Below are 16,170 nucleotides of genomic sequence, written 5' to 3'. Positions count from 1 at the left end.
ACTTTTTGAGCAGAGGGGGCCAAAAGTTTTTTTATTATTTTCATGCTTCCATCATTAGCCTCACCTGAACAGAAAACAGCCATGGTTTTTCAGCACATGAGAGAAAATGCTACAAATGCTTCTTCCCACGTAAGGAAATAAAAAATATACCATGCAGAAGTTTTGCTGATTTTTCATGAGGGCCAAATTGATTTTCATTGACGTTCATGGTCAGCCAACCTGTAGCACTTGTGTTTCAGGAGCTGAGTTCTTCATGGCAATGACTGTGTCATAGCAAGTAAGACAGGCTGGGATTTCTAGGCACCATACACAATGTCTTAATTCCTGGAGCCCATTTGTATCCTGGCAGGGATGCCTTGCTTGGTAATCCTCAGATGACAGATGGAGACGAGGCTTTGAAATGTGTTGTGAATATGGTTTGGCTCTTTGATCTCTGCTGCTAAAGAGTGATAGTTGGCCGCATTCTTCATTCTCACCCACAGTTTAAGAAAGCAGGAGAACTATGCCGGGCAGCAAAGGATGACTGTGACATGCCTGAACTCTGCACTGGCCAATCTGCTGTGTGTCCCTACAATCACTTCCATACGGATGGGCACCCATGCCAAAACAACTTGGGTTACTGCTTCAAGGGAACATGTCCCACCTTAGCAAGCCAATGTATTGCTCTCTGGGGACCAGGTAAATCAATCTTAGCATTTTGGAATAGTGGTGTTTATAAAAGACTAAGACAGTTGTTGTTATTGATCAAAGATATTTTTCCTTGGTATAGTAGTAAATTATAGTAAATCATCATTTCATTATGATGGCATTTTCCCCCCGAGATGAAGTTACTTTCTTTGGAAGCTTCATGGCTCAGTCCTCCAGATCAGTCCATCTTTTGGTTTAAAGCTTCCCAGTAGAACATGGCCAATGATAAAAGATGGTGGCAGTTGTAGACCAGAAATCTGGAAAGACAGACTTTGGGGGAAGAATGCTTTGTGGACTGTGGATACATTCCCAAAGTGGATAAAGATATGACACAATGCATGTGTGGACTGTATGTGTGTGTATGCCATTTATAGATTGCTATGTTGTATATTACAGCATCAGCTCAAAATTATTGTCTAGTACTCTTTGTCTTAAGGGGACACGGTAGCTCAAGGGGCTAGGACTCTGAGCTTGTCGATCGAAAGGTCGGCAGTTCAGCGGTTCGAATCCCTGGTGCTGCCATGTACGGGTGAGCTCCCGTTACTTGTCCCAGCTTCTGCCAACCTAGCAGTTCGAAAGCACGTAAAAAATGCAAGTAGAAAAAATAGGGACCACCTTTGGTGGGAAGGTAACAGTTTTTCACGCGCCTTTGGCATTGAGTCAATATGGGAGAAGTGGTATAATTGGATTGAGAACAGAAAAAAAGAAAAGAAATAGACAAAATAGAAGTAGAAGTAAATTAGTGTAGTAAAAATGTATAGAGTGTATTTGAATTGGAATGTTATGGTATGTAAACGGTTGCAGTTCTGCATAAGATGAGTAAGATTTGTTTATTTGTAAAAACACAATAAAAATATTAATTTAAAAAAAGTGTATTCAAATCCTAAGATTGATTTTTTAAAAAATTTTCACCATAATTTTATGCTGAAAAAGGAAAATAAGTTCCTGAGAATAAATTCCTTCTATTAATAATAGTTTTCTGGGAAAAAATATGGAAACAGGGAGATTTATCTTGATCATTGATGGGTGGTGCAGTGAGACTTCATATAGAATATATGCAATACAGTTTTGGGTCCCGAATTAAAAGGATCAGGTGGCACGTTGTGGTGATTTGGAATCCTGTTGTCATGTGACACACTCAGGTATTTGTCTTGGTTTCTCACTCCCCTCTTACAGGTGCAGAAGTGGCTTCAGATGAATGTTTTATGAATAACCAGAAAGGGAGCGATTATGCCTACTGTAGAAAGGAAAACGGCACAAACATTCCATGTGAACCAGAGTAAGCACTCTAAATTATTTCCTGCTATGATGATGTCATCATTTAAGGATAATATAAGAAATGTTTTCAGGTCAACATCCGTGGGAATCTGATTCTATCACCCACTAAAACAACAGAAGTGTGAGCCAATTTCTTTCTTTTTTTAAAAAAAAAACAAGTTTTTATTGATTTTTTTAGTTTGCCCCCCCTACATACATCCATGATATATGAACAGAGTATTGGCCATATCATATCTTACACAATTCAATATATTCAAATATATTTTACTTAATTACAGTTTTTGCCAAAATATTCTTTTTTCATAGTTTTTATTCCTAAATATTTCCTAATATTTCCTTGCTCATTTTATTAAGTCACATCTTTCTCTCTCAAGTTCTAATTTCTCCATTTTTAGTGTTCATTCTCTTTCATTCTTTTTTTTTAACTATTTCAATTTTTAACCTAATATATTCAAATATATTCGGGGTTGCCTTTCTTCCATTTCATCTTTTGCTTTTCACAGCAATCCTTTCTTCTCATCTCACACCAGAACAACTAGACACAAGAACAGTTTTTTCCCGGAGGCCATCACTCTGCTAAACAAATAATTCCATCAACACTGTCAGACTATTTACTGAATCTGCACTACTATTAATCGTTTCATAGTTCCCATCACCAATCTCTTTCCACTTATGACTGTATGACTATAACTTGTTGCTGGCAATCCTTATGATTTATATTGATATATTGACCATCAATTGTGTTGTAAATGTTGTACCTTGATGAACGTATCTTTTCTTTTATGTACACTGAGAGCGTATGCACCAAGACAAATTCCTTGTGTGTCCAATCACACTTGGCCAATAAAATTCTATTCTATTCTATCACTCCTTTCCCTCCCTCCTTTCTTCCTACCTCCTTTCTTCTCTCCTCTCCTACTCCTTCTCTACTTCCCCTTCCTTTCTCCTCTTCCACCCTACTTCCTCCCTATCTAGCCTTCTCTCCTACTCTTATTTCCCCTACCTTTCCTCCTCTCCTCTTCCCTTTCTTCTTTCTCTCTCCTCCTTCTCCCTTTCCATCTCTGGTGTGAGCCAGTTTCTGAATGGCTAAGTTTCCTTTGTTTCCCATCTTGGGTTACAAGTGGAGTATAAAAGGAGCCCCATGAGGACAGAAGTGCCTTTTAAAAGACTGTATGAGAAAGTACTGGAAGTCCTTGCATTACAGCCATTGTTTAGTGACTTCAAAGGAACATCAACATCAAAATAAGTGTCTCACAACTTGCCTTTGCACTTACGCTGTTGCAGCATCCCTATAGTCATGTGATCAAAATTCAGATGCTTGTCAATCAACATGTATTTACGAGGGCTGCAGCTTGCTGAGGTCACATGGTGATGTGTCCCTTCCAGCTTCCAACAAGCGAAGCCAAAGGGGAGGGCAGATTTGCTTAGGAACCATGTGATTCACTTAACAGTTGCAAAAAAACCTCATAAAACCCGGTGCAAGTCACTTAGCAACAGACTTGCTTAGCAATGCAAATTGCAGATCCTGTTATTGTGATAACCTCCTACTGGTGTGGCAAGATGTTGAGGCAGGAGCCAAAGGTCTTGCCAGGATTCAGCTGAAACAAGTCCTCAGGGTGGCACTCTGAGGACACAATAAGAGCAGAGAAATACTGCTGTTTCGCCACTCTTATTGCCATGACGGCAATAATGGTTCTAGGTCATGTCTGGTCAGAATCATCCCTTCTCTTCCTCCAGAGGCTCTCTAGGCATCTCTTGGCCTCTTTCAGAAGCCGAAGCTCCTCCATGAACCACAGGGAGTGTCAGGAACAATGGGAGGTAGCATATGAGAGCCACAAGAATATGGATATGAATTGCACTTAGTCATAAACCATGACTTAGAAACCACAATGGCGAGATGTGGACCACAAATTGATCCAGTGGTGAAATCCAATTTTATTTTACTACCGGTTCTGTGGGCGTGGCTTGGTGGGCGTGGCTTGGTGGGCGTGGCAGGGGAAGGATACTACAAAATCTCCATTTCCACCCCATTCCAGGGGAAGGATACTGCAAAATCCCCATTCTCTCCCCACTCGCAGGAAAGGATATTGCAAAATCTCCATTCCCACCCCACTCTGGGGCCACTCTGGGGCTTCGAACTACTCAAAATTTCCGCTACCAGTTCTCCAGAACTTGCTGGATTTCACCCCTGAATTGATCCCAATCCAAACAATCCAAACAATAAGCTGCAGTACCTTTTCATGATCTGTGTAAATTCACTCTGCCTCTAGCTCTTACACAAACCCACAGAATCCTGTGCCATTTTTTCCTACTAAATGAAGGGCAGTCCTTATTTTATATATCCCTATTTCAATCTTAATGGAATAATATGGAAATGGAGAAATAGCCATCTTTCAGGACAATTTCCCTTTCTAATGTTTAGTGCAGTTGCCCCTGACCTTTAGATTTCAACTCACCTCATCTCATCATTCACTTAGTCACAGATTATCAGAAATTTAGGCTAGAGATCTAGAAAAATCAACCCTCCTAAATCTGCTTTAGGAGTTTTCCATGTGGATAATAGATACTACTCTGATGATAAGAATCCTGACTCAAACTATCTTCACATTCATAAACAGGGAAACCATGTGAGCTAGTTGGAACTGTGTTTCTCTACTTTTACTCCAAACCTTGTGAAATTTTTCATTTACCTGTTGAATGCAACCCAGTTGCATTCAACTGGCTGAATAAGCTTCTGATTCTTCATCTCTGATTTTAATTTTTAACTTAAATATTTTCAAATGAGGAAAGAAACAGACGTCTTATTAATCCTCTTTGTTCATTAGAAGGAATTGGCTGTTTCTTTTTCAGGGATGTTAAATGTGGCCGGTTATACTGCACAGATGATTCAACTGAAGAGAATTCATGCAAATACCGATTTTCAAAAGAAAATGCAGATTTTGGAATGGTTGAAACTGGAACAAAGTGTGGAGAAGAAATGGTTAGTAAAAGATTAGCATTCATCTGTCTGCTAGAAGATCTGATTCCAAGGGGTGATCACTGAAATAATTTTGCAATGGATCTTGCTGAAAGCTGGTTGAGATTTTTTTTTCCTTTTTTTGGCTGCATTTTTATTTTATTTTTTTTAAAGTTAAAATACAACATTCCAAAATTTGTTTTAAAAAACAAACAGATGAAGAAAAAACAGAAAACTGACAGTGGGAGCAACCCACCACTGATCCACGGCTATCCAAAAGCCATCTTGGGTCATTCCTAAGTGCTCCCATTCAAATCCAGGGACAGCACTGCCATAGAACCAACTTTGGCAGCAAACTCAGCAGCTCATCAGCAGGAAAAAGAAAAATTCCTACCATCCACTAGCAGTTTTGGGGAGATGTTGGTGATTTAGATTTTCCACCCTAGAGTGAATCTATGTAAAGGAAAAAGTAAGCATCTGGCCTTTTTGTTTTGTTATTTTGTTTTTCCTTCAAACAACAGTCATAACAAATGAGTTAAATGTCCAGGGCTGTTTCTTTCTTCTAAGAACAAAATGCCTGGCCTTCTCAGAGCATGGTGCTTCTCCCTTGAAACCCCTTCTGGGCAGTCCTTTCTCTTAACATGTAGGTAATTAAATATAGACCAACAGTGTGCAGCAGCTACCAAAAAAGCCAATGCAATCCTAAGCATTAACAGAGGGATACAATTAAGATCAACTGAGGCACTAATACCACTCTATAAAGCCTTGGTAAGACCACACCAAAAATAGTACATCCAGTTTTGGTCATCATACTATAAAAAAGATGTTGAGACTCTGAAAAAAGTGCAGAGAAGAACAACCAGGATGATTGGGGGACTGGAGGCTAAAACATACGATGAACTATTACAGGAATTGGGCATGGCTAGTCTAGTGAAGAGAAGGACCAGGGGAGACATGATAGCAGTCTTCCAATATTTGAGGGACTGCCACAGAGAGGAGGGGGTCAAGCTATTTTCCAAGGCACCTGTAGGCCAGACAAGGAATAATGGATGGAAATTGATCCAGGAGAGATTTAACCTGGAAATAAGGAGAAATTTTCTGAAAAATCAACCCGTGGAACAGAAGTTAGGGAAGATTCATCACTGGAAGCTTTCAAGAAGAGACTGGACTGCCATCTGTCCGAAATGCTGTAGGGTCTGCTTGGGCAGGGGGTTGGACTAGATAACCTACCGGGTCCCTTCCAACTCTGTTAATTTGTATCTGCATCTAAGGTATCTCCATAGGGAAGGTAGAAGAAAGATGAAAAAATCAAGGCAGAGCTGGTTGCGACCCAAAAGTCACCAGTTCAATGATGCCATTTAGAAGTGTTGAATCAATCCTAAAGCTTTTCCTAAAGGACCAGGAATCACTTCTTCCGGTCTTTTTACTCTGTATAAAACTTGAAAGAAGTTTATTGAATATTTTGGGCTAGTTCTAGGGAGTGTAGTTGTGTAGAAAAGTGCTGTCTTACTCTATTGATAATCTTTGACATTGACTTTCAGGTCTGCGGCTTCGGGCACTGTATGGACCTAGAAAAAGCCTTTGGACCAGCTATTAGCTTCTCTCAAATGTGATTTTGGAGATCCTCTTTCCAGAAAGCTTGACTTCCCTCAAGCCCAAAGAGACCCATCTCTCTTCATCGTACTAGTAAATCTTTATTAACTTCTAGATGGCATCTAAAATCTGCAATATTTCTTCTCCACATTTAATCTGACTACTTTTTGATGTAATTACCTTTTTCCGGCCACAAAGCTCAATGTGTACAACACCAAAGGAATATGAGCTGTCAAGAAAAAATATTGACTGTTTTACTTTTGTCAATGGCAAAACACATTTTAATGCAACAGGTTTTACTTTTGGAGCTGGCATATTCAAAGGCAATGCATTCTGTTCCAAAAATTTCCCTCTGATAATCAAAGATGTAGCTGCTTCCATCAATAAACAAATCTAATTCTGCATTTAGTAAAGGTTGATTTTCAAATTTTGTCCTCTGGAGTAAATCACATCAAGAATTTGCATGCAATCATGAGGTAAATCATCAAGTGAATTATCTATGACATTAAAGAGATTGGATTTAGCTCATTCAATCAGCCAGAAAATTCAAAAGATGGATAGTATTTTGTTCACGTTTTTGTCTTAGAAGGAACCCTTAACAATACATCATACACATATGGCAATACAGAGCTATTTGTTACTGGTTAGGGGTTGGGCTATTTTCAAATCCTTGAGGTGTCACAGTCTGGCTCCTTGTACATGTTCAAGGGGTAAAATCAAGACCAGGTGAAGTGTTAATACCACTTTATAAGGCCTTGGTAAGACCACACTTGGAATACTGCATCCAGTTTTGGTCACCATGATGTAAAAAAGATGTTGAGACTCTGGAAAGAGTGCAGAGAAGAGCAACAAAGATTAGGGAACTGGAGAATAAAACATATAAAGAACAGTTGCTGGAATTGGGTATGTATAGTTTGATGAAAAGAAGAAATAGGGCTGACACAGATATTATAATGTTCCAATATCTCAGGGGTTACCATAAAGAAGAGGAAGTCAAGCTATTTTCCAAAGCACCTGAAGGCAGGACAAGAAGCAATGGGTGGAAACTAATCAAGGAAAGAAGCAACCTAGAGCTAAGGAGAAATTTCCTGAAGTTAGAACAATGAATCAGTGGAACAACTTGCCTCCAGAAGTTGTGTATGTTCCAACACTGGAAGTTTTTAAGATATTGGACAACCATTTCTCAGAAATGGTATAGGGTTTCCACCCTGAGAAGGGGGTTGGACTAGAAGACCTCCACAGTCTCTTTCAACTCTATTAGTCTGTTATTCATTGTCAGACCATTGGAAAGCAAACAACCTTTGACCGTCTGCTTGAAGAAAGATAGAGAAAAAGGCATCCTTTAAGTTCAATATAGTAAACCATGCAAAGGCAGGTGAAATAAAAGACATCCTAGTATAAGGATTTGGCACTGAATGGTGAATTCTCACTGTGAGTAAATTAATAATTCTCAAGTCCAGATGAAAAGACCCATCACATTTCTTAACTTATTGTGCTCTTATAGCACTTATTGTGCTGTTGAAAATTCAGCAGCATACGTATATCATCTTAATGGGGAAACCCATGACCCTGGAGTAGAACTCTTAAAACAGGCTTAAAAACTCTCTCTTCTATATCATATATCCAAATCTACATTTGAAGTGAAAAAGCGATTTCCCTATGTTCACACATTTTACTCATTGTCAGGTGCAAGAAACCAGGAACCAGAATAGTTTGTTCCATGCAACATATTCACAAGGAACCGAGATCTAACGGTCAGTACAAATTGGCACCAGCCAAGAATCAACAGACTTCAAGTGGGGGAATGGACTGTGTCCATCACGACACAGAGAAGATTAGTGAAAAGCAACCTGTCTTGTTCATCACTCTGAGCTTTAAAAGTTCATAGAAAATCATGAAAATTGGAAAAAAAAACCATCTATTTTAGAAAATGGTCAATACACTAGAGTTAAATTCATTTAATAAAGCACATGCTGGAGAAAAATTGGAGGGGAATAAAATATGTTAGGAAAAGTAGGCAGACAAGCACCTATCTAAACTAGTGTTTCTCACGAATTAGAAAAATTATGTAAGTTGTATAGAAAATATACAATTTGGGAAAAGAAACAAGCATAAAATCTTTATGGTAACAACTGTCTTGTGCCTCGCCCGCCCTCCTCTCCTCAGCCAGGCCCCTCCCATCTCCTGCTATCCGATTCAGGGTCTGATAATGAAGAGGAATGGCCTGGCTTGCTTCCAGCCCCCAGCCCTGGCACCATGCCCGGACAGAATGTCAGGAATGCACAAACAACCCTCACTCCTACAGCGTGTGAGCATGAAACCAGCCACGTGCTAGAATTGCCGACAGCAGATCAGGAGGAAGGAAGTTCACAGTGGACGGATCGCCGCTTCCGGAGAATTGAGAGGCGACGTCAGCAAAAGAAAGGGAGGATCAGGCCTGGATAAGTGCTGAGTCATGGAGCCACACCCCATGGCCTATATAAAGGATCTGCTTTTTGGCATTCCTTGAGTCAAGCAAAAGTCTCATCTGGTTTGCTGAAGTCACACCTTGGATTACTGCCTGCCCTGAGAAATCTGAAAGGAATTTGGCAAAGCTGCAGAGGCTTCGTGGCCATGCTTGATACAGATTTCCCAGACCCGGCCGTCGGAGGGGGAGTGGGACATGACAAACTGTGGATCTGCAGAGGAGGATTTTTTTAAATGGCTTAATGGCTAAGAAATTAGGCCTAGCAAAATAGTTGATAGGAGGAGGTGTCTAAGAAAAGTGTCTAATGATTCAAAATGCTTCTGGAAGAATCCAAGGTCTTTTAGGTAAAGGTAAAGGTTCCCCTTGCACATATGTGCTAGTCGTTCCCAACTCTAGGGGGCAGTGCTCCTCTCCGTTTCAAAGCCAAAGAGCCAGCGTTGTCCAAAGATGTCTTTGGCATGACTCAATGCCAAAGGCTCACGGAACGCTGTTACCTTCCCACCAAAGGTGGTCCCTATTTTTCTACTTGCATTTTTTACATGCTTTCAAACTGCTAGGTTGGCAGAAGCTGGGACAAGTAATGGGAGCTCTCCCCATTACATGGTGCTAGGGATTCGAACCGCTGAACTGCTGAACTTTCGATCGACAAGCTCAGCATCTTAGCCACTGAGCCACCACGTCCCTATTGAGTCTTTTAGTCAAGATCTATTAGTCACTTACAAATGTTTATATTTTTAAAAAGTAGATTTTTAAAAAAGAAAGATCTTTATATGTGTAGCAACCCTGACATCTACTGTGCATGAATCTCAACTGCATCCTTAAACAAATTTATTTCTTTTCCAGAAGACTTTGTGAGCATTACAGCTAATTGAACTCACCAGTTGTGTAAATTTTGCCAAGATAAGAACGGTAAATCTTGTGTTTCGGTTCCCAGTTCTTTCTTTCTTTTTTTTACTAACTGATGACAGGCAGGATAAAATCCAAGAGGATGTGAAGGGATGTCATTTCTAGTTTTTTATTTTATTTAATTTAGATAGTACAAACTTTGGCTTTGAAAATTCTAGGCAAGACAAGCTGATATTAATGGCAGATACGTTTCCAGACAGAACACACATTTTCCTTTGAATTCAGAAGCGGTTATGATATCCTGGGAGTGACCTTGGGAGACTGGGCAAAGAGAGGAAACATTCAGATAAGAGTCAATGTAGCCCACAGCTGCATTATAGGTGAAGTAAGAGGTTCAGAAAAGATCCTCCTTGGATTCTCAGATTGTGAAGGAGACAATGAGAGATTTGTACTTTTATATTTGCAAGATTTTTGGAAAGGAGAGGCATCTTGGTCTAATGCAGTGGTGGGATTCAACTAGTTTGCACCGGTTCAGGAGAACCGTTTGTTAACTCTTTGTGGAGTCCTGCAAACCGCTGAATAGTCAAAGCTCCCTGCCTGCCTGACGATTCCAGTAGCTCACACTCACCTTAGACGTTCCTGCTCATTTGTAATTAACCAAAGGAAGGGAAAAGAAAAAGAAGAAATAATCACATAGCCAATTCCTCAGCAGAAAAATTCTAGTCCCTTTAAAACTCAGGCTTAAAGTTCAAGAGAGTTTTTTTTTCCCTTCTCTCTCCCTTCAGTTAATAGCTCCAGCCTGGGCAGACCGCCAAGAACCATTTAAGAGGTGAATACTTAGTTGCGAACTTGCAAAACCAAAACCTCAGGAATGCAGTGAAGACAGAAACAATAGAAATTTACAGATCATACAGAGTGGAAGGGACATTGGAAGGCCAAAAAGGAGGGTACAGATCACACTTCCAGGGGGAATCTCTCTATGCTGCGTCACCTGCAAAATAATGGAATCTATCATCAACCAATCCATTACCCTCCACTTGAAACAAACAACCTACTCTCTAATAAAGAATTTGGTTTCAGGAAAAAATTATCATGCAACTTACAACTTCTCCACTGCAAAAACATATGGACTACTAATCTTGATCAAGGCAAAACAATAGATGCAATCTACATAGACTTCTGCAAAGCTTTTGACTCAGTAATACACGATAAACTTCTCATAAAACTAAAATCCTATGGCATTTCAGGACCTCTTCACAATTGGATAACAGCTTTCCTGTCAAACAGACAACAAGTGGTCAAAATTGGCAGGTCCTGTTCCTGTCAATAGCGGCGTTCCCCAAGGCAGCGTTCTTGGACCAACACTCTTCATATTATACATTAATGATCTCTGTGACCATATTATAAGTAATTGTGTTCTCTTCGCTGACGATGTCAAACTATTTAATACCACCAACAATACAGCTATCCTTCAAAAAGACCTTGACTTTGTGTCAGAATGGTCTAAAACTTGGCAACTCCAAATCTCAACCAGCAAATGCTCTGTGTTACACATTGGAAAAAAGAATCTGAACACTAAATACAAGCTCGATGGACATTACCTTACAGATGACCCGCACCCTGTAAAAGGCCTTGGAGTTTTCATATCAAATGATCTAAGTGCCAAAGCCCACTGCAACTGCATAGCAAAAAAAGCTCTAAGAGTTGTAAACCTAATTTTGCATAGCTTCTTCTCCAAAAACACTACACTACTAACCAGAGCATATAAAACATTTGCTAGACCTATTCTTGAATACAGCTCATCTGTCTGGAACCCATACCACATCTCTGACATTAATACAATTGAACGAATCCAGAAATATTTTACAAGAAGAGTCCTCCACTCCTCTGTAAACAACAAAATACCTTATACCTCCAGACTTGAAATCCTGGGATTAGAAAACTTAGAACTCCGACAAGACCTGTGTTTAACACACAGAATCATCTATTGCAATATCCTTCCTGTAAAAGACTACTTCAGCTTCAATCACAAAAATACAAAAGCAAAAATAGATTCAAACTCAATGTTAACCGCTTCAATCTTGATTGAAGAAAATATGACTTTTGTAACAGAGTTGTTAACGCTTGGAACACACTACCTGACTCTGTGGTCTCTTCTCAAAATCCCAAAATCTTCAACCAAAAACTGTCTACTATTGACCTCACCCCATTCCTAAGAGGACTATAAGGGGTGTGCATAAGAGCACAAAAATGCCTATCGTTCCTATCCTATTGTTTCTTTCATTTCAAGTCAAAGATGGCGCCGACGAAGGCTGCCTCGGTGAAATGCTCTCTAATTGTTTCTTTATTTCTAATTGTTCTCTGTGACTCACTACGGATTTCCTACTCACGAGACCATCTGCTAAAAATTATGGAACATTTCTTTAAGGAGCAGCTTTCTTTAATCTCACCCCCGCCTGTCTTTACAAACACGGAGGAGATTCTAACACAGGAGGAGGCAATTCCCACGGAGCTATGGATTACTAAAAAAACCAAACGACGGAAACAAAGGAAAAGAGGTAAGCGATCTGGGATCTTAAACAGATTAAGAAGTCGCATTAAAACTCCTCTGCCTTCAATTTTCCTAACAAATATACGCTCACTTACAAATAAGATGGATGAAATACTCCTCTTAAACAAATACTATTCTGATTTTCGCAATTCAGCAGTCCTATGCTTCTCTGAAACCTGGTTAAATGAATCAGTTGAAAATAGCAGCCTGAACATTCCAGGATTTCAAATTGAACGATCAGACAGGATTCCAGAAACATCTGGTAAAAAGAAAGGAGGAGGCTTATGCCTATATATTAATAGAACCTGGTGTCAAGATTTTAATATAATTTACAAATTCTGTGACAACAATTTAGAGACTCTAATTATCAACTGTAAACCTTACTATTCGCCTCGTGAATTTTCCTCATTTCTTCTAATTGCTGTTTATGTCCCACCACAAGCCTGTGTAAATAAGGCATTACAAACTCTAGCTGACCAAATCATGGAGGCTGAAGCCAAACACCCTGATTCACTGGCCATTGTTTTGGGAGATCTAAACAAGGCAAACTTAAGGAAGGAGCTACCAAAATACTTTCAGCATGTCAATTGTCCCACCAGAGACAAGAATACTCTAGACCATTGCTACACAACACTAAAAGATGCCTATCGGTCTTTACCACGTGCAGCTGTAGAACACTCTGAACATTGCATGATTCACCTTGTACCTGCTTACAGACAAAGACTTAAAGCCACAAAACCAATAATTAAATCAGTGAAAACCTGGACGGAGGAATCAGAATTAAAGCTACAGGCATGTTTTGACTGCACTGATTGGAATATTTTTAAAGATACCTCTGCAGACCTGGATGAACTCACAGATACTCTAACATCATATGTCAGCTTCTGTGAAGACCTATGTGTACCTACAAGGAACTTGCGAATACACAGTAACAACAAACCTTGGTTTACACCTAAACTTAAGCAGCTACGACATTCCAAAGAGGAAGCCTACAGAAAAGGTGATAAAATGCTATACAATCAGGCCAGAAATGCACTAACAAGGGAGATCAGAGCAGCAAAAAGAAGCTACTCTGAAAAGCTAAAGAATCAGTTTTCAGCAAATGAACCAGCAAACATGTGGAAAACTCTTAAAAATATCACCGGCTATGGCAAACCTCCTTCCCAGGCTGAAGGTAACCAACAACTGGCAGATGACTTGAATGAGTTTTATTGCAGGTTTGAAAGGAAACTACAGCCACCTATCTCCACAACCCCCATCTCAGACACACCAACAACAGCCAAGCCTCCTACAACTGACCCCATTTCATTGGGTTCACAACCCCTAGTGATCACAGAAAAGGAAGTGCAGGACCTATTTCACAGACAAAAGCCAGGAAAAGCTCCCGGCCCAGACAAGATAACTCCTTCTTGCTTAAAAGTCTGTGCTGACCATCTTCACCCATATTTTCAATAAATCACTAGAGATGTGTTATGTTCCTTCTTGCTTCAAACGCTCTACCATCATCCCAGTGCCGAAGAAGCCCACCATCAAGGAACTGAATGACTACAGACCAGTTGCTTTAACATCTGTAGTCATGAAAACCTTTGAAAGGCTAGTGCTTTCCTACCTGAAAACCATCACGGATCCGCTGTTAGACCCCTTGCAATTTGCATACCGAGCAAATAGATCAACAGATGATGCTGTTAATATGGCTCTGCACTACATCCTACAACATCTTGAGTCTCCAAAGACCTATGCAAGGGTCCTTTCTGTAGACTTTAGTTCAGCATTCAATACCATCATTCCAGACATTCTTCTAACTAAGCTAAACCAGCTACAGGTACCGGAACAGACTTGTACGTGGATCACAAGCTTCCTAACAAACAGAAAGCAGCAGGTGAAGCTAAGCAAGATCACATCAAATACCTGCACAATTAGCACAGGCCCCCCCCAAGGCTATGTGCTCTCCCCACTTCTCTTCTCTCTGTATACCAATGACTGCATCTCCAATGATCCATCTGTTAAGCTACTGAAGTTCGCAGATGACACAACAGTGATTGGTCTCATTTGAGACAATGACGAATCCACATATAGACAAGAGGTCGAACGACTAGCTTTGTGGTGCAACCAAAACAATCTGGAACTGAACACACTCAAAACTGAAATGGTGGTAGACTTTAGGAGAAACCCTTCCATACTTCTACCTCTCACAATACTTGACAACACAGTATCAACAGTAGAAACCTTCAAATTTCTGGGTTCTATCATATCGCAAGATCTCAAATGGACAGCTAACATCAAAAACATCATTAAAAAAGGACAACAAAGAATGTTCTTTCTGCGCCAACTCAGTAAGCTCAAACTGCCCAAGGAGCTGCTGATCCAATTCTACAGAGGAATTATTGAGTCTGTCATTTGCACCTCTATAACTGTCTGGTTCGGTTCTGCAACCCAACAAGAAAAACACAGACTTCAGAGGATAATTAGAACTGCAGAAAAAATAATTGCTACCAACCTGCCTTCCATTGAGGACCTGTATACTGCACGAATCAAGAAGAGGGCCGTGAAAATATTTGCAGATCACTCGCATCCAGGACATAAACTGTTTCAACTCCTACCCTCAAAATGCCGCTATAGAGCACTGCACACCAGAACAACTAGACACAAGAACAGTTTTTTCCCCGAACGCCATCACTCTGCTAAACAAATAATTCCCTCAACACTGTCAGACTATTTACTGAATCTGCACTACTATTAATCTTCTCATAGTTCCCATCACCCATCTCTTTCCACTTATGACTGTATGACTATAACTTGTTGCTGGCAATCCTTATGATTTATATTGATATATTGACCATCAATTATGTTGTAAATGTTGTACCTTGATGAAGGTATCTTTTCTTTTATGTACACTGAGAGCATATGCACCAAGACAAATTCCTTGTGTGTCCAATCACACTTGGCCAAAAAATATTCTATTCTATTCTATTATATGTGTTTATATATAATGTTGTGACAAAATAAATAAATAAATAAAATAGAATATCCCAGAGGGCAGCAAAGGCTCTTCTCCTAGGCAGCATCAGCCAAAATCCCTTCACTGATGGAGGTGCCCACCTTGCCCCCTCTGCCACCATGGATGGCGTGGACCAATCCATTCATCTGAGATTATTCATTTATTATTCCTTTTCTCTTGTAGCTCAAGTCACAGCACAGGAGGAAGCTGGTCTTTCTCATTTTATATCTCAACAATAATTGCCATTTGAGAGAAATCAGAGTAAGGGGGCAACCAGCTAATAGTGATCCATGGTTGAGGATAAGCTTAGAGTTGGATCACCCCAACCTAAAATCAGCACCTTAGTTGCTATGCTAGACTTGCTCCTCTCAATGGCAGCTGACTGGCAATCCTTACATTTACCACATGAGTGGAGAATTTTTTCCTTTGAAGGCCACATGCTACAGAGAATGGTCTCCTATTCATAAGAGTATCTTTGTTTGCTTTTGTTAAGATATTAAAATTTATTTTAGAATACACATTATTTTAGAGCGGATTGCTCTTGCGTGAGGTAATCTGCGCTGTGATTGGTTGCCATAGGTGTGAAGGGGGAGGGGGAGTCTCCCTTTTTTCCCGCCTTTTTCTCCTGTCTGTCTTTGTGATTTACCTCATGAGGCTCCTTGTTTGTCTTTCTCGTTTTCTGTAAACACAGATGTCAAATATATTTATTGAGTATGACACCTGCTGCACAATTCCCTGACAATTTTCATATGTGTAAAAGCCATTTTGGCATAGCCTTGATCCGTTTCTTGTAG

At 40.0% G+C, this 16,170-nt stretch overlaps 1 protein-coding gene across 1 annotated transcript in view; it reads left to right on the top strand.

Moving 5' to 3' along the window:
* Positions 1-6,927, top strand: part of LOC131204033 (zinc metalloproteinase-disintegrin-like NaMP) — a 30,388-nt gene extending 23,461 nt beyond the window's left edge. Inside the window, 4 exon segments of the mRNA XM_058194834.1 lie at positions 483-678; positions 1,864-1,966; positions 4,816-4,945; positions 6,463-6,927. Coding sequence (XP_058050817.1) covers positions 483-678; positions 1,864-1,966; positions 4,816-4,945; positions 6,463-6,534 — 501 coding nt within the window. The 3' untranslated portion in view covers positions 6,535-6,927.
* Positions 6,928-16,170: the final 9,243 nt, after the last annotated feature.

This window comes from Ahaetulla prasina, chromosome 9 (assembly GCF_028640845.1).
Source record: "Ahaetulla prasina isolate Xishuangbanna chromosome 9, ASM2864084v1, whole genome shotgun sequence".
Lineage (NCBI taxonomy): Eukaryota > Metazoa > Chordata > Lepidosauria > Squamata > Colubridae > Ahaetulla > Ahaetulla prasina.
Note: the sequence above shows the minus strand (reverse complement) of the source record. Positions and strands in the feature narration are given on the sequence as shown.